The 25,420-nt window shown below is 28.2% G+C and overlaps 1 protein-coding gene across 1 annotated transcript; it reads right to left on the reverse strand.

The window, feature by feature from the left end:
• Window positions 1-25,404, reverse strand: LOC107446996 (uncharacterized). The gene is made up of 6 exons (XM_016061829.4): window positions 25,128-25,404; window positions 24,065-24,189; window positions 18,933-19,844; window positions 17,009-17,203; window positions 2,678-2,810; window positions 1-141 (listed from the first exon to the last, which is right to left on the reverse strand). The coding sequence occupies exons 1-5, from the start codon at window positions 25,178-25,180 to the stop codon at window positions 2,698-2,700; spliced, it is 1,398 nt and encodes a 465-aa protein (XP_015917315.2). The 5' UTR covers window positions 25,181-25,404; the 3' UTR covers window positions 1-141; window positions 2,678-2,697.
• Window positions 25,405-25,420: the final 16 nt, after the last annotated feature.

Raw genomic sequence — 25,420 nt, forward strand, 5'->3', positions numbered from 1 at the left:
TAGGATGAAACAATAACATTTATTTATAAGCAATTTTTTGATGAAAATGTATTTACATATTATTAGGAGACAAAAAATAAATAATGTTCTTTGATCAGGATGACATAATGGTCTTCCAGATTCTTTATTATAAGAAGTTTCCTAAAATGAATAAAGAAAAAAAAATTATATGACAATGATATAGATAATTAAATTATCTTCAAACAATGCTGATTTAAAGCTGAATTATTTAAAGCGAAATAATGATTTTAATCTGAATGGTAGGTGGTATATGGTCTACGGTTAGTTGAAATATATCAGAATGATTGGAAACAATTAACCAAGTGTACAGTGCCCCCTCCCTCCCAAAAAAGAAATATTGAATAACTTTTGATCTAATATGATCAGATATTTATGTGCTAGGACTCAATGGTTCGAGGGGGTTACCTCAAATAAGTTAAATAGTGCAAATGATATTTTCAGTAACTAAATCAGGCAACAAAAAAATTATCTGATTAAACATTTTCTCTTTTTTTTCAAGGCATTTGGATTTCTGACTCTCAAAGTATAGGGCCGCTACGCTATCTTGGAAATATGGTAACAATTGTTTGGTAATGTAGAGCGGTTCTAAGTTTGGACCCCTTATCGTTATTTTACTTTTTGTGTATTTCACCATATCTCAAGAATTTTTAAGCGAATCGAAAAACTTATGCACACAATTATAAAATTTGTTTATCTAAAAATCATTTTACACAAAAAATAATTTTCAATAATTATTTATTTTTTATTATTTTATTTAATAATATTCGAAAAATTAGAATTGTAAGGTATATAAATTTTAAATGAATGCAATTTTATTAAGCAAAATACAAATTTTCAACAAAATCGGTTCCCGATAAATCAAACTTTAAAAAAGCTGTCTGTAGAAATCTAATTTTAAACAAACAACTTAATTTTTGATTTTGATTTTAAAATTTGTTTTCTCAGAAACTATTCAATCAAATTTCCTATTTTGCTTTATAAAATTACATTCTTTACAATTTTCTAAAAATTTTAATAATTTTTTTGACAATTATTAAATGCGACAAAAAATAATTATTTAAAAAAAATTTTAAAAAATGAAATATCTTTGTGTAAACGAATTTTATAATTATGGGTCAAAATTTTTAGATTCGTTTAAAAGATTCTTAAAATATGACGAAATACGCAAAAAGTAAAACTAACATTAAAGGGATCAAAACTTAACCAAAACTAGACCAAACGATTGCGGCCACGTATTTTGAGGCTCAGAAATCTAAATCCGTCGTAAAAAAGTATGTTTATTCAGAAAAGAGAGAGAGAGTACGTTTTTGAGTCTGAATTCGTATTTTAAAATATCGTCTTAACTTTCCTTTTTATTAGCGTTTTTATTATGATAGCATTTTTTAATGAGCGTTTCTAACGAACGTTATTCTGTTGTGGTCATTTTTTTTCTAAAAATGCGGCAATGTGAAAAAGTTAAATTATGATTTTTAAAAGTTAAATTGAGTTGGTTTTTTAGTTTAGTTTTATCTAGTTTTTTCTTTTTCAAAAAAAAAACAAACTATAAATAGACGATTTTATTAAGTACACAATAGAATTCAACAATATTTTTATTTAACGATTTTCAATTAGCAATTTAATTTAGCATTTTAATTCTGTGAGTTTTATGAATTGTATAAAGCTTGCAGTTGCAAGATTTAAAATATGCTTTTCATTCAATAATGTTAATGTATTCATTTATTCCAAATCCAGGACCCCAGTAGGAAAATGGGAACCTTTCAAACGAAAAAGTCTATTAGGAGAAACTTTAATCTCCCTTCAGGATTCGAACTAATTCCATTTCGATCGTTGATTTAGGAAATGTAATAAATTACATTTCCCATCAATAATTCGATATGTATTCCCATTAACTCAAATAAAAGAACTGAGATTGGACTAGCGTATTACCAATTAATAAGTTAAGGAAATAAAAGGTGATAATCTGTTTTGGATTTCGGTATCGAAAAATCAATAATAATGAGAAATGATAATGAAAGTTCAATAATTAAAGCGTTTTATACGAGATAAAATTTCTTTTGGGAGAGGTGGTGGGGCTTCTAAAAATGATATCATTTACTTATGCGTAAACATAGCTTTGTTTAGTCTTTATTCAAGGATAAAATTCTAGTTTATAGAATGAAATAAATTTTTTTTACATGCATTTTAAGTCAACTAAAAAGGAAAAAATAAATTTAGTTTTGTCAGATGCCTGGAAAAAAGGGTGGACACAATACTTAATGAATGTCAAAGTAATTTTCCGTTTTGATGAAGTTGAATCTATAGAAGTATTCAAGTATTCCGCCACCTTCAAAAACATAGTTTTTAGATTTTTTTATTTTTATTTCCTTTTTTTCAGTTATGCAGGTAAGTGATCGAAATTTTAATTGCTAACTTCTTCTTTCACAGAAAAAAAATAAATAAATAAAAAAAATTTTTTTAAATTTTATTTCAGTACACCAAAATGAGTTTTTTTTTCCTCTCTAACTTTCACTTAAAATTTAAGACTAAATCACTTAAATTTAAAAGTTGCAATTGATGAAAATAAGAAATAATAAGGAATCTTTATAAATAACAAAATTTCTACTAAAACACAATGTTACCATAGTTGTTAGTATAATTTAATTTGCATAATTTATACCTAACAAGTGGGATTTCGAATCATAGGAGTCCAAGTTTTTCTTTTTCCTTCTGTTTTTTCTTTACTAAATCGATATTTCTGTCTCTCCATGTACTTTTTCTTAGCTTGATTGGGCGACTTCCAACATACCTACCTAAAAGGTAACAAGATAAATGGAAACATTTTTAGATAAAATATACTATCGTAGTAGTTTAAATAGAATTTTTATATTAAAAATACATAGAACTCCGTGCATGTAAATGATTTAAAAGTCAGTTTAATTTACAGAAATTCACTTAAAATTCCAGACATATAATTGCTTTCGTTATTTTGAATCAATTTCACATTTAGAAGCTCTTTTTCTCAAAAATTCAAGTGCATACAGAGACGAACTCAATGCGGAATTAATAAAAATATCATAAAAGCTCAATCAAATCAAATTTAAACGGCGCAAGAAACTGTGTCTGACGATGCAAAAATAATAAGATTCGGCATAAAAAACATAAAAAAGTAGAAAGATAATTAGCATTAAAGCACCTCGTTGAGAAAGAGCTTTTATCTAATTATACTTTACAAGGATTTTATGACGCATGTCAAGGTAAAGTTAAAAAAAATTTTTTTTTTTTGTTTTCAAATTTCTTTTGAGTGTTTCCAAAACATTTTGTTTTATTTTTTTCACGAATCAAAATCCATAACAGATTTTATTCTCTTTGACAGGAAAAAAAATCGATCATAGATATTCAAATTTCATTTTCTTTCTTTTCTAAAAAAATAAATAAAAAAATAATAACTTCAGACGATTTTAATCTTTGCTAATGACTTATTAGAAGCGGATAATACAAAATGATTGTTCTAGTATGAGTATCAATAACAGATCTTTTTATTATTGCTATGTATACAAAAGTAAATTAAAAAAAACATATATAATTTAATCATCTTAAACAGTAATTATTTCTTCTTTTTAACGTACAAACCATTCTTAATGTATTTAAAAAGATAAACAAGCTATTCGGGAAAGCATGCGTCGTATTTTTGTCCCTGAGTAGTTTTTCTCAAAATATTCAATTGTTTCCTACACAATTCGAAAAGCACACACATTTTATTTATTTTAAAGGGCATTTTGTTTGTGTTTTGAGTTTATTTTCTTTCAATAATCTTGGGGGGAAAATTGGAACACAAATGTTGAATTGATGAGCAAAAAATAAATAATAATCGAATTTTATAATTAAATAAGGCCTCAAATGTCATGTCTCAAAAAACATATATTTTTTAGAAAATAAAATAAGTATTTCTTTTCTTAACTCCACACAATAATGTTTCTTAATGACTTTCTCTAATGTGTATTTTTTGAAACCTTGTCTAAAAAAAGCACAACTAGGGGCTGTAAAGGGAGGAAAAAACAAAATCGCTTTAGAAAACAAAAGTATACTATTCAGGAAGGTTTGAGTAGCAATATCAAAACATGTTTGATTACTGGGAAATTTGATAATCGTTTATCAAATTGATTCTGATACTCTGCACACTTACCTTTCTTTTCATGTTGAAAGTTTTTTTATTTTTTTTTTATCCTATCTTAAATGTAACTACGTATCAGGGGCGGATCCAGAAATTTTTCCTGGTGAGGGTCATAGACTCATATCCCTCCCTCCCCCCACAATTAATATTTTTATAAATTTTTTTTTTAAATATTAGGAAAAAACGGGTTTTTAATGCTATTCTTTTCATTTATTTTTTTCATAATGAACAATAGAACAATACATTAATAATTCAAGTATTCAAAACCTTTAAATAATAAATGTAATGCGTTTTTTTTAGAAACTTTGGCAAATACAATCTTTGGTTAAACCTATTGAAGCGCACTTCAACATTATTAATGTTTATAATGAAACTACGACGAATTTTGTTTTAATCTTTTGGATCATGATTCTTGAAACAATGGAGAACATAATTAGATGGGGGAAAAAAATCTCTTTTTCCGACCTACCTAGGTGTATATGCCCCCTTAAATAATTTTTAAAATATTTTATTTCTTTTGTAAACTATAAAAAAATTTTTATTTTTTTTTCTATTTTTTTGTCCCGCTGGATCCGCCACTGCTACGTATCATCGATGAATTTTTTTACTATAAAAATGTGAGAGTAGAGGGTGCTAAAATTTAGAAAATCTGTTTCAAAAGTTGGGACCACTAATGGCTTTGAACTTAAATAATTTTTATAATAATAAACATAATTAATTTTTACAATTTCCACCATATCCTAAGAACGAAAGAGCGAATCAAAAACTTTTTGCACCCGCACATATAATCCATTATAATTAGGTTTAAGGCTGCATTGCATCGTGACCAACGACATGATTGTATTGCGCCTTTACTTTACTTCCCATTCAAGCTGGAACACATCGACCTGAAGCAGGGTGGGTTTCAAGCACCCGATAAGGTTCGAACCCCAGTTCTTTACAATGAGCTCAGTGCCTTAAACCACTGAGCCATCGCTGCTCCAAATAAAGCCCATAACACAAAGAAAATCTCAAAAAAAAAAAAAAAAAAAGGTAACTTATAATTTTAAAAATCCTAAAAACAAAAATTTATTTTGAGCAAATTTTGGATTTTATCATTTAAAATTAAGTAGTTTAAGAGGTTGTTAATCAATGTATACCTTAAAATAAAAAATTTTCATGATCGGTAAGCTAAATAAGAATAAATAATCCTTAAATTTTATAAACAATAATTAGATATAACTAGTTCTTCGTACAGGATGAACAAAAAGAAAATAATCCATAAATCAGCTCTGAACATTACTAAAATATCACGCACAAACGCCAACATAGACATACGCCAACATAGACAATTAATAAAGCAAAAATAATTCCATTTTTTTAACATAAAATTTTGCCCTTCGTAGAGTGACTTTGCGTTATTAGATTAAGCAAAACACGTTTTTAATACTTCATCCAGGCCGGGAGAGCTTGGTTGGCAGGGTGCTGGACTCAAGTATATGTGAACGGGAGTTCGAATCCAACCAGCCGAAGACTCATCGCGTAGTAAATGGTGACTGGTGCAAGTTAAATCTGTCGAATCACAAAGTCCTCCATTTTCCCATAACAAATCAATACCTCTGGGGGTACTGAATTGCAGATTGTTCTCTGGTTCAGGTCAGAATTACGATTTGTGGATAAATGAATGGATCCGTATTAACGTGTGTGACGTTAATACGGACTTGGTGGGTTTATTTGGCAGAAGTCGAATTCTAGGCCATAGATGGCGCCACTGGAAAACAAGAGCAATCGCACCACCCCTGTCTTAATATCCGACGACAACAACAATACTTCATCCATCGAAAAAAAGATTAACTGTATTTATTTGGAATAACACTGTCGCGTGAGATCAATTTTCGACACAATTAAGTAATTTTCGATGGTACGTAACACGTATCCCTTTCGGGCGATCGTATAAAACCTTTCTCTACAGTATCTATATTAGAACTGTTCAGTACTGATACAGTTTTAACAAGCATCGATAACAAGTACACAAAAACTAGAAATTCTGTCACTTCACTTAGAATCTAAGTCTATCTTCTAGGGCAGTGCTTCCCAAACTTCAGTGTACCCTTTCTAAATTTTTCATAACGCTGTGTACCACTAATAAAAAAAAAATTATTTTTTACTGTAAAAAAATAGCACAAAAGTTAAAAATCACAACTGGCTGTTGACACCACTAATTATCAACTGTTAACTTTGCAAAAAATAGCCAATAGAAAATTACGTAATCGTAAATTTTCCTGGCTAGCTTTGTTTTTAAATAAAATTTTTTGAAATTTTCGTTTGTTGCAACATATTTCGCATAAGAAGGCGTACCACACTTTGGGTAACACTGATCTAAGGTCACACTTGCTAATGCCCAGCCTGACTGAAATTTTTAATAGAAAATTGCTGTTCTGGAAAGGGTTAAAACTGCATTAATTGTTACAATACCGAAACTAACTAAGCACCATTTGCTTTAATTAAAGTATGATTATTTTTCATTCTGCTAAGTTAATTAAAACAATTTCTCCAATAATTTTCCTCTTTAGTATATAGCTATTTTTTCAATCAGTACATATTGAGCCTTGAGGGCTCAGGGGATAGAGTGTTCGCTTTCTAATGAGGTGAACTGAGTTCGAATCCCAGCGATGGCAGGTCGATACAAATTCCGCACATGCTCGTACCGACCACAGTGCTGACGTAAAATATCCTCAGAGGTAGACGGATCATGGGTTAGAGTTCCCATGCCATCAGGCTAATCTTGGGAAGTTTTCGTGGTTTTCCTATCCATGTAATGCAAATGAGGGTTAGTTCCATCAAAAAGTCCTCCATGAAGGCACATTTCTCCGAATACTTGATCCAGGAGTTTCCTTGTTTCTTGGATTGGGTTCAAAATTACAAGGCTACAGAGTTGAACATCAGTAGTCGTAAACCTTAAATTGGGTCGGCTGTTCAACGACAGTTATAAAATTAGTACATATTAACCGAAATATTATATATATCAGGAAGGCAACGAATATGTAGTATTCGGCCATTTTGTCGAGTATTCGGCAACGTATTTTTTGGAAAAGTATTTCCCAACAAAGTTTTTTGGAGAAAATTTGAATAGATTTGATAAAAAATAATCTAAAATCGTATTTCACTATACATTATTAGAAATTGTAGACATCACATATCTGTTAAGTTCTAAAACATGTTAATTTATGTTTTGAAAGACAAATGGAAAAGCGAAATTTGAAGAATTGAAACTAGATTACTTTATGCTGAGGTCATGAGTTTTGTATTGAATTTTTTTTGAAAAATTTTATTCAGGCAATTTCGCCGTTTTTTCACCATTTTAAGTACTAAAAATGGAAAACTTTTAATTTATTTATTTATTTCAGCCATTTTTTTGTTTTATTATATTTTTAATAGCATCCATACACGTTTAAGTAGCACTTATTACTAAATCATTGCAGTCACGTTTCTTTTAGACAAATTAGTATTATTTATTCATTAATTTTGCTTTTCATTACATAACAAATTTATTTTCATTTCAAAAACCGTTGATTTTAATTATTCAGTTTTATAGAGTCGCCTTTTTAAAGCGTAATTATAAACAAAAGAAACATGCGTCTTCACATAAATTTAGGAATACTAATTTGGTTACGTAGTCTATCTGTAAACTTCACTGATGCTACCATTAAAATATTTGAAATAACAAAATCTGCGGTTTAATTCATATGAATAGCGAGTTCTAAATCAATGAAAAAATTCTATTTTTCAAACGCTTCAGGAACGATCTAACTGAAATTTTTTAATGATTTTTAGGATCGGGGGGTGAAATTGCCTCTTTCATCTGCTGTTTAAATAACAGAACTCTAACACAAAAGGTACTGGTGTTATAAGAGAGACAAAACACAAACTCTTCATTTCATTCTTATTGATTATTCTTTTAAACAAATTTAAACAAAATTAATTAAAATAAAAATAAATAATAATTTTTAATGTCTAATAAAAATTGTATGAAACTTTCAAAAGCTTTAAAAAATGAAACAAACATCATAGATTTTTTAAAATTCACTCAACTCTTCACTTTTTAATTTTTGTAACTTTACAAATTCGAAATTCATATGGAAAATAAATACAATTGTTTTGAAATAAGTGTACAATTTCTAACTTGGCAAAAAAATCCAAAACGCATTAAAATATTTTGTTGACTGAAAATGACAAAATTAAGCATAAATTAATAAAATAACAGTAGGTACCACCCACAGCATATTTTTCAGCCAATCAAAACCTTTTAGACAGAAAAAGAGAAAAGCAAGGCAGTCAGTCACATTTGAGAGAGTTTGTATCTTCATTTTCAAATGAGAGTTCACTCAATAAACTCATATAAGTTGTATTTTCCTAAAAAGCAGGTAAGATGCAGACTTTTTTGCTTTCCTTAGATTTTATTAAATTTTTTTTAAATTTACATTTTTTAAAAATACATCTTTGATTTACATATTTTCAAATTTTATGATTCATACATAGATTTTGAAAATTAGTTTTTAGCTCGATTAATTTATCTCACAATTTATTCTTTTTCTTAAAAAAAGAAAGAAAAGAAAATATTACGATTTAATTAATTTGTAATAAAATCAGATTCAATAGAAGAATCTATGTACATACAATTCTTTTAAAATGAAAGCTATAGGACAAAACGATACCATTTAGTAGTTTGAAACAAAAGTTCTGTAAATGGGAACATTTAAATTTAGCATTATCTTCGTATTTATGTATTTTCGAGATGTTAAATTTTAAATTAATGGTGACAGAATTATAGTGAAGTTCTTAATGGATATTATCACTTCCGACTACGAAGTTTGGATAGATTTTCTATCTAATTTAGATAACTTGAATCATGAATTTTAGCAACACTACACAACAAAATAACAGCAAATATTTTCTACTCTAGTCAGCTCAGACCAATTTAAAATAGTAGCATTTCCTTATATTTTTACGCTGTGGCATTTGCGCTAAATTAGAGACACAAACAGAAATATTTTATATTATTATTATATAATTAATTAAAAAGATGAGAAACTTATTTCAGTAGAAAATGAAATTTTTAAAAAAAACAACATGAAGAAATAGAAAAGCATTGAAATATTTTATAGATTGAAATTATTTCTTTTGAGTAAGCAAAACAGAAAAAGAAAAATAAACACAACAGATTTTCATGCGCCTAATAACTTGAATTTTTTTAAATTATTAGTTTTAAAATCTTGGACTTGGATTAGTTTTAAAATCGACTTTCAAGAACAACCGATTTTTCGGACATCCGATCCAATTTCATCAATTTTAATTTTTAAAAAAATTACTAATTTTGATAATATTAAATCGATGTTAAACTTACGAAGTTGAAAAGAAAGTTGATCGATCCATAAACGCATCCGTAAGAAAAAAAAGAAAAGATTTATCCTGTTCCTTAATGAAGATTATTTCTTATAATCCTATTTCTTCTTTTTTCTTTTGATAGAATATTCTGGAAAGCATGAAACAAAATAGAGTATTTCCTTTACAGAATTCAAATTTTAGGTTATTATTTTTATTTTTGGAAATAATAATTGAAAAAAGAATAAACATATGGCAGGAATTAACTTCTTTGTATTGGTTAATTTTCGAAATTAGGTGTCATTTTGAAATCGAAAAAGCAGTTTTTTTTCTTTTCCTTTTTGTTGCTTAAAGGTCAGGTAATTTTTCAAAGTAATTAAACGCACATACTTCTTTTACATGCTTTTTTATACAGTTCCCTCATTTTTAAAAAAAATGTTTTTCTCTTCAGCTATTACACTTTTAGACAAATACGATGAAAATTGTCATTCACGTCTTTTGTCATAATTCTGATCATTTTTACGCATTCCAGACTACGATATGTCATGTATTACTTTAATATCGTTAATAGCGTGTAGATTTAAAAGAAAACCTTGTAAATAATTTCACCAGATTGGGTAATATTTTAAGAAACAAAAATTCAAAAACTAAATTCTAAAAAAATATTAAAATTCCATTTGATAATACTAAAATTCTATATACAGTGGAACCCGCTTAAAAAGTTCCCTTTTAAGAAGTTTTCCCGCGTAAGAAGTTATTTTTAAAAAAAACCAATTACCATAATGTTAAATTTACTTTTATAAGAAGTTTTTTTCCCGTTTAAGAAGTTTCCACTCCTAATTTCAATTTTTTAAAATTTTATTTAAAATGTCTTATTTAGTTTTAACTTGCCCTTACAAACACATGTATGGGTACTGACCACTGACCTTCATCACTCCTTTGTTACAAAAAAAGGTGACTTATCAGGAACAGGTGTGAGCAAAGGAATGTGAACCTTTAGATGAACTATGAAACTGATAAGAATGTAGGGAATAGCTTTGTCATTGTGTCCACCTTAAATGAATAGCCTGGTGACTCACGAACTTCACTGCTGTCCACACCCATTCAATAACTGAAGAGAAAGATACATCTAAACATTTAGCAGCATTTCGTTGAAAATTTTCTTAGTGTAGGCGCTTATGTTATCTTAAAAATCATCGTAAAAAGTTTGATTTTTGTGGAAAATGTCCTGTAAAGGCATTAAGCGTAAAGCTCTATCTATTGATGACAAAGTAAAAATTTTAAAAGCTGTTGACAGTTATCCTCAATTAACACGAGTTCAAATAGCAAAAAATTTAGATCTTCCTGTTACCACGTTAAATGGCATTATTGCTAAGAAAGACATCATCTTAAACTCTTCTTGCTCCGGTGCATCCCAGAAAGTAAAAAAAGTGAAGAAAGGAAAATACGAAAATATTGAAGAGAAACTGATGATATGGTTTAAACAAGCAAGATCCGCCAACATACCTGTCAACGGAACTCTTCTTAGAGGAAAAGCATTAGAGATTGCGGAGAAATTGAATGTTGATTTTACGCCTTCCAATGGATGGATTGATCGGATGAAAAAAAGAGCTGGTCTAGTTTATAAAACAATTAAAGGAGATTGTAACAGCGTTGATTTACAAGAAGCTGAAGAATGGAAAGCTAAATTACCTGAAATTATTTCAGGGTATCAACCAAAGAACATTTTTAACATGGATGAATGTGGACTGTTTTTCAATCTTTTACCAGATAAAACTTTTGCCTTTAAAGGTGAACCCTGTCATGGCGAAAAAACAGTAAAGAACGTTTGACAATTTTAGTTGGGGCCAGTATGAATGGTATAGAAAAATTACCGATTTTAGTTATCGGTAAATCGAAAAAACCAAGATGCTTTCGAAATGTTAAGTCACTGCCTTGTGATTATGACAGTAATCAAAAATCCTGGATGACAATTAAAATTTTTGAAACGTATTTGAAAAAATTAGACAGTAAGATGCGAAAAGAAAAACGAAACATCATAATCTTCGTAGACAACTGCGCTGCTCATTCCAAGGAGAATAAGTACACTAACATCAAGTTGCAGTTCTTACCACCAAATTCTACTTCTGTTCTACAACCAATGGATCAGGGAGTTATTAAGGTATTTAAGCAGCATTATAAAATGCGACTTGTGAAACGGATGCTGGAAGGACTTGAAAATACTGGAGAGCTAAAAAAAGTCAATATGTTAGAAGCGATTGAGTTAATTGTATCAGCATGGGAATTAATAACACCATCTGCCATTGCTAACTGTTTTCGGAAAGCTGGATTCTCTGACGGAGATACAACTGAAGAATATCTCTTAGAAGCTGAATATGAAATATCAGATGAAGACGAAGAAACAAACGTAAATTTTGTTAATGATTGGAAGTCATTCAAAAATAAACTTAATTTCACAGCATCGTTTGAAGAATATGTATCCGTTGACGACGAAATTTTACCTTGTGATATGCTGACATTAGAGGATATTTGTGATGTTACAAATGATACAGAAGAATTCAGTGAAACTGAAGAAGATATTGCTAAACCACCTAGCTTTTCTGATGCCAGGAAAGGGCTGGATACTTTTAGGAAATTTATTTACACTGTTGAAAATGTACCCCCGGAAATGTTTAAATTTTTACAGCAGTTGGACAATTTTCACTTAAAGGTAGGTGAGAAAAGACAAAAACAAACCACTTTACACGATTTTTTCTCACAGAAATCTAGTCAATTATTGTAACAACGTATATTACATTGTATGAAACAAAAAATAAAGTAGGTTACTTTGTTTTTATTTATTAGCAATTTTTTTTCTAAATGAATATTAAAATTCAATATTTATTTCATTAGGCTGAGAATTTAATATAAGTTACACAATTTCAAATTTTTTAGTTTTTTATTAATGTGTTTTTAAGTTTCACCGTTTAATAAGTTTTCCCGTTTAATAAGTCGTTTCTTTCCACTCCTTTGAAAAACTTCTTAAACGGGTTCTACTGTATATGTATTAAAATATTTCTTGCATTATGGTATCAAACACGTCAAAGAGAGAAATTATAATGACAGCAAATAAAAACATTAGTTTAATGCTTTTACTTGGTGTTTTAATTAGCAACTTGGGCTCATTTGGCTTTGATAGCACCAAATTATGAAAACAACCTAATTATAAAACCACCTTAAAAAAGATGCTAGCTTCCAAGCTAAGTGGAGATTTACTACTGTTAGCTTTTAGCCATTTTTCAAGGTACGAAATATAAAACTTAGCATATTCACTATGGTTTGATTTAAGCTGTATTTATATTATTACATTATCTACAAAAAAAGTGCAAGTTTATTTGCATACATTGGTATGCAATGAACTGCCTATAATTACAGCAAAGTTTTCATAAAAACATAAGTTTAATGTAATTCAATTTTACTTGAAGACTTGCAATTAAAGGTTGACAATTTAAAGGTTTTCAAAGGGAAAAAAGAACTTATTTTATAATGCCATTAAAATATGAAATAAGTTTAATCAAAAATTGTGAACTGAACTAAAATATAATTATAGATTGAACTAAATTCTCAAGTTAAGAGCACAATAAAATTACCCAGGTACTCGTTTCAACTAAAAAGTGCAAGAACATTTTCGTATCAAACATAAGATCGAATTTTTTTAAATTTCAAACTTCAAAATTTCATGAAAATTAACAAAATTAAATTCTTTAAAATTATACTAATAATTAGACAGATTAACACATAAGTGCTTTAATTTTAAGTTGTTCTCAATTTTTAACGATTATTTTAGTTCCTATAATTTTTTCTACTTATAGTAAAGATAATATTTTTTCTTAATTATTTTCAATTTATAATGATAATATTCTACTATAATGATGAATAATAAAATATTTAAATTAAATCTAATACTAAATCTTACTAAGCGTAAAAATATTGCATTTTAAATCTTAAATTATTTACCAATGAAAAAAAAAAAAAATAGATTGAATTCGACAAGAAAAATCAGATTCATTATTAAAACTTTTGAAAGAAACTATTTTCATTTCACTTACATGGTGAAAAGAAATACAACTTTGCTTGAACAGATAGATAATACATAAGCAGCAATATAAGCATAATAGTTAAGATTTGAAAAATAAGCAGCAATAAAAGCTAATAATCCATTATTTACAAATGGTAAATTTTTTTTTAACAAGCATTGAAATAAAATAGAGGAATTTGAAAGTTACTTATAGCAGAATTACTACAAAAATTGCCTGTTTTCGGACTCATTGATTCAATTTGTACAGGAGTGAAGCAACATTCTAAATAAACAGCCATAGCTGTGAATCATATCTGAGTTATCCACATCAATAGTGAGTATAAACAAATAACAAAACTAAGTAATGATATTATAAAGTTTGATTTACATACTTGTATAATTTGAAAAACGAGAATATAAAGTTATGGATTGCTATATTTTCAGTTTCCTTTCAATTATCTTCGTCAATATTGCATGCTTTGCTTAAGTAGTGAAATAAGGTATAAATTTGCTAGTAGATTCAAAATGGTTTAATTAAATATATTTTATTTTAATTTCTTTAATTATTAGTTTCTTTGAGACATGGTGGAAAGTAACAAAAGCACAATATTATTATCAATCGGATCAGAACTAAGTTAAAAACTATTTGTGGCAAAAATAAAGCAGCTCCAGGTATCTTATGCACAGGATGAACCTGCTTTCATTTATGTACACTCTTAGAAATTTTAGAACAGATTAAACCATACTATCATTTAAATTTGTTCTAATTTTAATATGGCACAAATTTGAGCCATATTTTTGTACTTCATATATTCCACTCGAAGTACTATGGTTCAACTTGAAAGCATGGGTCAGTTTGACATACCATTTAAATCTGCTGCAACCTTAATATGGCACCAACTTGAACCACAATTCTTTACTTCGTAAATTTCACTCATGGTACTATGGTTCAATTTGAAAGGACGCCTGGGTCAATTTCACATAATATCATTTAAATTTGTTGTAACATTAATATAGCACCATATTTGAACCAAACTTCTATACTTAAATTTCACTCATGGTCACATGATTCCACTTCTTGATGGACACATGATTCCAAGGAAGCATAGGTCAATTTGACATCAGATTAAAGTTGCAGCAAATTTGATTCAAAATACCAATATAACGGTTAAGTGTTGAATCTATTTTCAAGAAAGAGTAGGATTTGTTTCAGTACTAGATATAAGAACAAATTATGTTTTAATTCAAAATATGTTGCTTTCATTTGAACTAATATTTATCATTTACTTCTTTATAGACATGGTGAAAAGAACCAAAAGCATGATACTAATATTAATCTGTCAAATCATGGTTATACAAAAATCACTCGCTTTCAAATTACCTGTGTCAGAAATACAAGCTGGACATTACAGTTATAAACAAGAAATGGAGCCGAATGAACCAACTTCCCAAAACTCTAAATTCTACAAAAATGTCAATTTTAATGAAAAGGGGAAATTGCTTTTCATAGATTTAACACAATTAGCTCACAGATCTGCATCATATCCAAGACTACAAAGAAACAAGTCACCAGAAAATCTATTGGGAATTGACATTACAGCTTTATCAAAAAATCCAGATCCAGGTCTCCCTGTTGTAAGCAATAACGGAAAATTTGGTGCAGCAAATTTTGGGGCACTAGACCCAAAATTCGATAGATTACCAAGCATTAAAACAGAGTTTGAAGTTTTATATCCAGCTGCTAGAACATATAAAAGTTCTGAAACACAAAAGTCATATCCTATGCCGCAGTTTCCATTCAACATAATTATACCTTATTATTCAGTATTAGCTGATAAATTACATAAAAACTTTAAACCAAATTCTGAAACTGAGAAATTACAAACCACAAATTTCGTACAACAGTTACTACAAAATGCATCATCCAATTCACCATTTAACAAAAAAGTTTAAGAAGTCTTTCTGTATAGATTTAAAAATTTCTAAAAATGTTTTTCTTTTCAAATGGTCAATAAAGTATCTGCCAATTAGTATTTTATTCAACTATTCAGTTATAATAAATTAATGAACTGCATTCAATACTTTGAGTTAAATTAAATTAATTTATAAATTTTGTTAAAATTGGCACTAAGTATAATATATAAACATTTGGAGACTAAAATGGAGCTATAACTGCTTAAAATTTAAATTTTTAAAAAAGCCCTCTATTAATCATAGAAAAAAAGATAAAAAAAAGAAAGATTGTTATCATTTCTTAAAGGAAATTATTTTAAATTAAATAAATTGAATTGGTGGCTTCGACAATAATTATTAGTAAACATGAAATTAACATAAAATTAAAATAAAACAAATTAACTGTTAAAATGTGCAAGAACAGGTCAGTCCTTAACAGGAAAGCTCACCCAGATGCACACAATGTTTCGGGCCCTGAGTCGCTATGCAACTCCTTATGATGCGCCCTATCTACCGTCTAAGTTTGTAACTGCTATGCTGAATCACCCTCTAGTTGTTGAGCAAAAGAAAATCTTTAGTTTATATTAGTATTTTCTTTTACAGTTTTATTTTATAGGAGAGTTTTATCTTCTCAAGGATGAAATGTTTTGTTATGATTTGCAAGTTTATTTATTTTATAGGAGAGTTTTATCCTCTCAAGGATGAAATGTTTTGTTATGATTTGCAAGTTTATTTATTTTGTAGGAGAGTTTTATCCTCTCAAGGATGAAATATTTTGTTATGATTTGCAAGTTTATTTTAAACAAATTTGAAATTACAACTACAATAAAATACAAATTCTAACATAGGATTAATTGATAAATAGAATTGTAGATAAAAAAAGATTTAAAAATATAAATTTTAATGAAAAAAAAATTAAAAAAAAAAATTAAAGGAATCAGAACTTTTAGTAACCAACTTTTAAAACTTTAAAGTTTCACAATGTAATTTTTGAGTGGATAGTAAATAACAACTTCATTGCTTATAATGCCTTTTTACATAAGAAATGAGGGCAAAGGCCCATATTTGCTAAAGGTAAGAAAAATAAGATTTATACTCTATCTTAACTACACATACAATGTGTCAATTAAAGTATATGAAACAATGTTTACAACAATGCATAAGAGCAATGCTTTAGGATTTTGACGATAATTATTAGACTAATCATAACTCTTTAATATAACAGTTTCATCCATTATAAAACCATCAAAAACTGGTACACATAAAAAAAAATCAAAAAAAATCCTGTTTCAACAAAATTGCAGCTTCTCAATAAAAATACACAAAACCAATAAATTAATATGCACATAGATAAAAAAAATACATATATTTTCAGATCTTTTTACTATTTTTCACAATTTAGTTGCAAAATTAACAGACAACAGAGAACCTGCAATGAAAACTTATTAATAAAATAAGAATCTTACCATTCATTTCTCTCATTGCTTTAATGAAATCTTGAGGATCTTTAAAGCTTACAAATCCATATCCTTTAGTTTTATTTGTTCTTTTATCTCTAATGACTTTGGCTTTACCAAATGATGGATACTTACTAAAAGCTCTAATCAAAACTTCATCAGTTACATCATTTCCAAGATCACCACAAAAAATTCTAAAATCATCTGAAAAGTTAAATTAAAAAAAAAAAAAAAAAAAAAAAAAATTATTTGTTTATAAATAAATAATGTATATTACATAATAATTTTTTATACAAGCAAAAATAAATTATTATCCAACTCTTTGAAGGTTTCATGAATATTTTAAAAGCTGACATCTTTTGGTAGACCTAAGTACAAGTTATGGTAAAATAAATTGTAATTAAAGGAAAATATAACTTAAAACTTTAATTATGAATGAAATATTTTATAACCCTTTAGCTATTTCATAAATTTTGGAAAATTTACTCCAATGCATCTTTACCGTGTGGAAAATAGGTGTGCTAAGTGAAGGAGCATAGTTTAAAATACTATATTTTATGCAATGAACTCCCATAAAGTTAAAGTAAAAGATAGGTAAGTCAGAAGCATGGGTAAAAAGAGAAAGTCGGAAAAGTCTGGAAAAAAGAGAATAATCACAAATTTTCCAATCAATAATGTTTTAAACTACTAAAATGATATATTATTACATTATGATTTAATTATGGAATAACAATTTTGTTAACTTTTTTGTAATTATTTATATTCATAGTATATATATTTCAATTTTAGGAATAATTTTGTATCAAAAATGTGTTTTTGTCCTCTCATCTTGGAAAATATAGGTTTTCGCCAGGACGGTTTTTACCGGTATTTACCATGGTTTTTTCAACCTGCGGCAAAATCTTGCCAACCCTGGTTTTGACCCATTTCCAAACCCCCCCCCCCTCCAATTTTTTTTTTTTAACTTAATAAAATCCAGACTCAAGTGAATCTTTTTAAACATAATCAAAATTTTTCCTTTCTTATATCAATAGTTATTTCTTATTTCACTTATCAATAATAATACAAAAACATAAATAATCCTACTTTCAAAACTTAGGGTAGATAAATATGTATGAAATTTTGAATTAATATAATATTGTTTTGCTTCAATATTGAAAAATCACTTTGTCTTTAAATATTTTGATGGACATGTTTTTAGCTTTAAGAAGTTCTTATAAAAGATTTTTTTCAGTAATCTTTAATCATAAATACTATGAAAAGTTGAAAGAAAATACATTTAAACTACATTTCAATTGGTGCATAACATAGTTTTAAAAGTAACTGACTAATAAACATTTAATTTAAAATGTAGGATTTATCTTAGCCTTATTGTTAAATTCATTTATTTATTTTTAATTTTTGCTCCAAGTAAAGATTTTTATTATTTTTCTTGAAAATAAGGACTAAATTCTTATTTATTAGGTATAGTAATAAACTGAATTAGACAAATAATATTTTAGAATAGCTACCCAGATAAAATAAGACCAGTATTGTGGGATTTAATCAAGCATATTCTTTGAAGAATCCCATACACTACTCAATTCTAATTCAAATTACTATTCAATATATACGCAAAGCAAGTAGTACATCTTTTTTACTAATTAAAATTTCCATAAATAGAATAATTCTGAAACTATCTTAGTTAAAAAAACACATAATAAACAATTGTTAAAATAAATAACTATTTTATTATGTTATTAACCATTATGGTCAAATATTCAAAAACAAGTAGAACTCATTTAATGCAAAAATAGTTATGAGGAGATAATTAATAATTAAAGATTTAATTATTATGTAATATGAGTATTAGTTATTACAAATGAATTTTCACTATTGATAATTTTTGAAATAACAGAGTTCAACAGTATATTAAATTAATATATAGTTTTACCTGTCTCCCAGTCAAGAAGCGAATTGTCTTCCCATGCTTGACCACCAGCCATACGAACAATTTTCTTTTTCTTCTCTTTCTTTTTACTAACAACAGTTTCTTCATTTGATGTAGAAGTTGGCACATTTGGCCCAACAGTAGAGTCTTCGGTTTTAGTTGGAAATGATTTATTGACTTTTTGAAAGTTAGAAACATTAGCTGAAGTACTAACTGTAGTAGTAGTAATCTGTCCATTTGTACTTGAGACAGTTGCAGATGCATTTTCTGAAAGAGTTTTAACAAAAGGGGCAGCATAAATAGCAGGAGAGGCTTCTACAACTGATGAAGATTCACTAGTTGAAGATGGCGCATCCGAAGCAGATACATCAATATCGTCACCTTGAGCTGAATTATTCGGGTTAAAATATTGTTGCTCGTTTGAATCTCCTGTCATATTCATTGGTAATGCTGAAGGAGGACAGAATCCAGGGGGCATTGGAAGGCCCATACCCATTTGATGAGGCATATGCATTGGCATAACTCCATGTGACATTGGATGCATAGGTCCGTGCATGGGTGGCATTGGAGGTCCTGTTGGAACATGGCCCATAGGGGGCATATGTCCCATAGACATATGACCCATTGGTGGCATAGATGACATAGGGGGTGCTTGATGTTGTGGACCAAAAGGACCAGGGGGTGGAAAGGGACCTGGAGGTCCACTCATTGACATGTAATTTGGGCGTAAAGGAGGTTTTGGAGGTTGTCTTTGCAATTGGTGAGGAATAAATCGTACAGAAGCAGGAGATTGCGGAGCTGCAGGAGGTGGACCTTGAAGAGAAGGAGGTGGAGGCGGTGGTCTTAACATAGTAGGAGTGGTGGAAGAAGGAGGAGATAGTGGTGGCGGTGGAGGCGGAGGAGCTTTAATTAAAGCTGAAACATTATAAATATTACATATCTTAATTATAGATAATAAAAAAACAAATAATGACTTTTAACATTTTAGCAAATTTTTAGGATATCACAGTAAGATATGAGAATCAATCTATAATGATTCTTATTACGACAACATCAAATTTATTTGTTGAATCTTCAGCATAAACTCAAAGAGTTCTGCTAGAAATTGTATATAACTTACATTATTATTTTCCTTAACAATAACAAATTAAGTGAATAATTTTTGTTTAAAAAATATAGCAATTTTAAGAAATACAAAGCCAAAATAATTCTTAAGAAAATATATGATTCAAACAACAAAAAATTGTTAGAATTTAACAATGAATAAAAATTTTTAAACAAACATTTAAAATGTATTTGAATATTACTGATTCAAAAACAAATCTATTGGATTCATTGGGAATTGAAATTAAATCTTTCTTGATATTTACTTACTTTGGTTGTCATCTGAAATTAAATAGATCACAATATTTTTTTTTTAGGTAATTCAGTTTGTTAAACAGGGCATAGGAGAGAACCATATTTTTAATACATAAATACATAGTACAGTCGAACTCGTTTATAACGAGCACAAAGGGACCGTAACATGTACTCGTTAAATCCGAGTTCTCATAATAAACGGGTCCTTAAGGCAGGCGTGCAACCAGAAGAGGGGGGGGGGGGGTGGAGGTCAAATTATTGAGTTTACATAAAATTTAATTAATACTTACTTTAATTAATATAATTAAATAATTTTCTTAATTTAATGACAACTATTCCCCCCCCCCCAACCAGCAAAAAATTTCTAGTTGCACTACAGTCTTAAAGGAAAGAAGCAATAAACGGAAAGAAAAATAAAGGAAAAGATTCTTACCAAAACATTTATTTTTTTCATTAATCTACATATTTAAAATAATAGTTTGTTAGCTTACTTTGAAGTTTCAGTTCGCGGTTTTCTTTTATTTCGCGCGCATTTCTTATCATTTTGAAAAAAAGATTGCAAGACAGAAAAATATTGCTCGCTAAAACAGGGTCTTGCTCGTTAAAAGCGACTTCTGTTCCATAGACTTAACATTGATCCAACCAAATATTCTCGTTTCCCTCGTTAAATCCGAGCTCGTTATAAACGAGTTCGACTGTAGTAGAATTTTAAATAAATAAGTTATAAAATTATTATTTTTTAAAGAGTAATGCCATTTCTTTACCTCTTAAAATTAATAAGCTTCTAAAAACATGAAACATTATAGAGCTGGACCAGACTTAACTCCAACTAAGTAAGAAATTATTTTGATTTAAATTTATTAGATCTTCTCAACCATCTTTAGTTGGTTTCAATAGCATTTTTTTAAATGTTTTATAATTATTACATCGATTATTTACACTCAGCCTACTTCGTAGTTAAAATTTATAGCATTATATTGAAGCCTGAGAAAATCTGTGAACAAAAAAATTCTAATTTTTTATTCTGCTAATGACAAATGTTGCTTTATTAAATTCACAATTTTCAGTTGACAATTGCAAGTTTAGTTGACGATTCAGTTGATTTTTTTTTCTTTCTCTAACTCTTTATTCACTAAAATGAAAATTTTTAGTAACCATTCAGAGGAATAACAATATGTCAGGATGCAAGAGATATCTGGTTAACATACTACTTTTGACATATATAGCTGCAATTTTGGATAGTTGGCAGTAGCCAACTGGTTTAATTAATCAGCAGTAAACACGGCTAAAAATTATAAACTGAAAAAACACTTTACAAGTAACAAAAAGGGCAATATTAAAGAAGTAAAAAGCAATTGGTTTATTTTTAAGGTTTTTCAGAAAATGTTTTTTTCACATGAAGAAAATCAAATAACAAATAAACAAACAAATTTTGATGTCCACTTTCCTCAATTGAGACTAGACAGATTTTGATAGTGCTTTCGATTGAAATTTAAAGTTCTTCATCTGTGTTGAAAAATTATTCTTTTTTAAAATTATTATCTAATTATATACCTACATCAATAGAAGGATATAAAATAAAATTTACCTTCCTCTTTATCTGCAACAAAATTAAAGTAGAACAAACATTTGCAATTTGATAATGGCTAACGAATATGTATAGCAAATAAATGCATTCCCTATCTGTATTAGGCATAATTTACATCTCTCTCATGTGCCGGCCAGGTGGCCGAGCGGTTAGCGTGCCTGACGGCGAAGCCAATGGCTGCGGGTTCGAATCCCGCTCTGGGCATGGATGTTTCTCTCTGTGCTGTCCTCTGTTGTGTGTGATGTGTGAATGTGGCCCACCCTATGAACGGGTTTGTGGCAGTGTGGCGTGGGTAATGTTGCTCGCCTCCGTGACTTAGGTTCACAGGCGCCCACTGGGTAACGCTAAATGAGCAACACTTCCGGCATCTTCCGAGGCGAAGAACGAGAGTTCAAGTGCCTGCCGTTATTTAAAAAAAAAAAAAAAAAACATCTCTCTCATGTAATTGTAAATGTATTTTTAAAAATAATTTTAATTTTGAAAAATTTCATTCATAATTTTTTAGAGTTAAATAATAAGAATTGAAATAAAATTTACCATGCTTTTTATCTGCAACAAAATTAATATGCATGTTAATTTATATAGAGTTATTAGCAAAAACTCAACTTTTAACCAACTTGCTTTGCTTAATTTTTCAGACTTGGAGATTGAATAAATGTAACTACAATTTTGGGAAAGACCTTAATTCAGAAATATAATGATAAGGGTTGATGATTGTGAATGCAATTCAATTATTTAAGAAAAATACAGTGCTAGATATTTTTTGTCTATATTATAGCAGAGAAATTTGAAATTAAATTCATTTTAGTTTTCCTTAGTAGCAAAATTAAAATACTAGTAAATTTTTTTGTCAAACATAGACTTTAAGTTTTGAATTTTCAGAACTTAATTTGTTCAAAATTTTTTTTTCAAAGTTTCAACAAGCATCTTTTAAGCATTATTATACTTAATAATAATAAACACATTCTATAGCTTTTGAACTAACATTATGAACTTGCCAAATCATATTTTATATTGCATATTTCAAAAATATTTAACATAAAATAATTGAAGAAATACATAAAAAATTTTTAAGAGCTGAATTTGCTACTCATGAAAAAAATAATAAATCTGTTATTATACATCATAATGATAAATGTGTTTATTATACATAATAATGATTAACTCGTTCTACTACTAACATTATCTACTCGTTCTATGATCTAGCATTATCTACTAGCCAAATCATATTTTATATTGCATATTTAAAAGATCTTTAAAGTAGTATAAAAAACTTAAAGAAGTAGATTTAAAATTTTTAAACAAATTTTAAAAGCTAAATTTGTTACTCATGAAGAAAAACCAAATTTTTATGAAGAATAAAACTCACCTTCATGTTGTTCTGAAATTATAAAACAGATGACTTTCCAAAAGTTTCGAAAGAGTCTATGACAAAATATTAATTTTTTCTTAAGAAATTACTTAATTTACAAATCATAAATACTAAAAACTATTGTTTTTATATTTTTAAATCTTAACTGTATTTATAATAGATCACCTTTTTTAGATAAAAATTGTTCAAAATAACTTTCAAAAATTAATTTTTGCCTTTTACTGTAATTTCTTAGATTATACGTATATTTAAATGAAAAAAAAAATTGCCATGGCACTGAATTTTTAGATAGTTACATGTCATGCTGGTATTTTTAAACTTAAATTATTCTAGATCAATGCTCTCTAAAATTTTTATCCCCGCAGTAATATATTTGATAATATTTACTACTATTTGGTAAATATTTGATAATTTTAGAGGGGGGGGGGGCAGACATTGATTGTTTATATTTTAGATGGGTTTTATTTAATAATTTTATTTTAATTGTATTTAAACATGCCTTCAAAACAAAATACAATTACATAGATATAATGGTATGGCTTGTGGAGTTATGGGTGTAGCTTTAAGTGACAGATCTCAATTTCTCTTAGGTTAAGTTTTATCTCAGGTCCCAGTTAATCTCTTAAGTTTCATCTCTCGTCCATAGAAAGTCGCAGAGACCCGCAAGAAACACACAACAGTAAATAAAATGGAAATAATTTAATGTTCCTTGAGCCGCTTGGTACTACCAGTTTGAGGACTATCGTTCTAGATGATTAAAAAATAAATTATAGATGTTTATGAAACTAAAATGTTCATAAAGTAGGATTCACATACCATCAGGAATTAGAACTGATACTGAAGGAGGAGCCGGAGGGGGAGACAACGGTTTGCTGTTTTTTGAAGATGGAGCAGTTGAAGAGGCTTTAGTTTCGCCAGGTCCAGCAATCTCAAGCTCAAATCTAAAGAATTAAAAAAAAAAAAAAAAAGCGAATGAAATTTGTGGTAATACATAGTAATTAGAAATTTAAAAGCTTTTTTTCACATATTTCAACACAAATAGAAATCAGCACAAAACCAAGGCTTTGATGAATGGAATGTGCAATAAAAAGAGCTTCCTGAAATTGAGTTTATGTAAATAGAACCCTTTGAAGCAGGATATTCTGTTTATAGAATCTTTTAAAATAATAATACTAAATATAAAGTTTTATATTAGTTGAAATGAATATGTACACATTAAATTTTTTCAGAATATTTTTGAAACATAAAATACCAAAGTAATTATGCAAGCAAGAGAAGAACTGTTTCACATTCAAACTAAATGACAATTTAGTTTCGGCCAATAGTACTTAATGGTTCAAGTTTTTAACAATTTTTTGTTAGTAGTCAGGTTACTTAGATTAATTTTAAGATGATACAATAATAGTTTTAAATGGGCATAGCAAAGAATTTACTCCTTAAAGTCGATTTCTTAATATATTTTGCTCTTTAAAAAGACATTAACAAATTTTTTTTTTTTTGAAACTGAACTGAAAGATCTTAATTTCTGTTCTCGCTATCATCATACAAACTTTTAGTCAATTGTTGACGAGCATTGCTCGTTGTTAGTCCATTTTGAATCGGTTGAAAATAAATAATTTCAATATTAACTTATAATTTTTCGTATAACATCATTCTTAAAGGGAAAAAAAAATAACTGACCAAAAAAACTAGTTAAAATAGCAGTAGTAACTTAAAGACAACATGAGAATAAAGCATAATTTACTAAGTTTTCAACAACAATACTCAATCGTAAGTAGTATAAGTTAAAGAATTTGATACGAAATATTAATGTGGGCAAAACTTAAAACATTTAAACTGATATCTAGAAATATATTCCAAATGAATAAACATTTATTACCGATTCATCTCTTCTTCCATCTCTTTACGTCGTTCTTCTGACATAAGAGACATTTTGGAAACTTATTTAATATAGCCAAACCGTAAAAACACTAATAATAAATTCGAAGAAAATTTAAATGTAATATAACTAGAATAAAATGCATAAAATTCTCTTTGATTGCTAATAGTTCATCAACCAACGAGCCAGTCAAAATAAACAAACAAGTAGAATTGAAAGTTGCGGTTGCAGCTAGCTTTTCAGGAAAGCTAATAGATAATTTCAGTAAATCGAAAATTAAACAAATAGAGTTT

The sequence above is a fragment of the Parasteatoda tepidariorum genome, chromosome 6 (genome assembly GCF_982258835.1).
Source record: "Parasteatoda tepidariorum strain Cologne lab strain chromosome 6, Ptep-v5.0, whole genome shotgun sequence".
In the NCBI taxonomy this organism is placed as follows: Eukaryota; Metazoa; Arthropoda; class Arachnida; order Araneae; family Theridiidae; genus Parasteatoda; species Parasteatoda tepidariorum.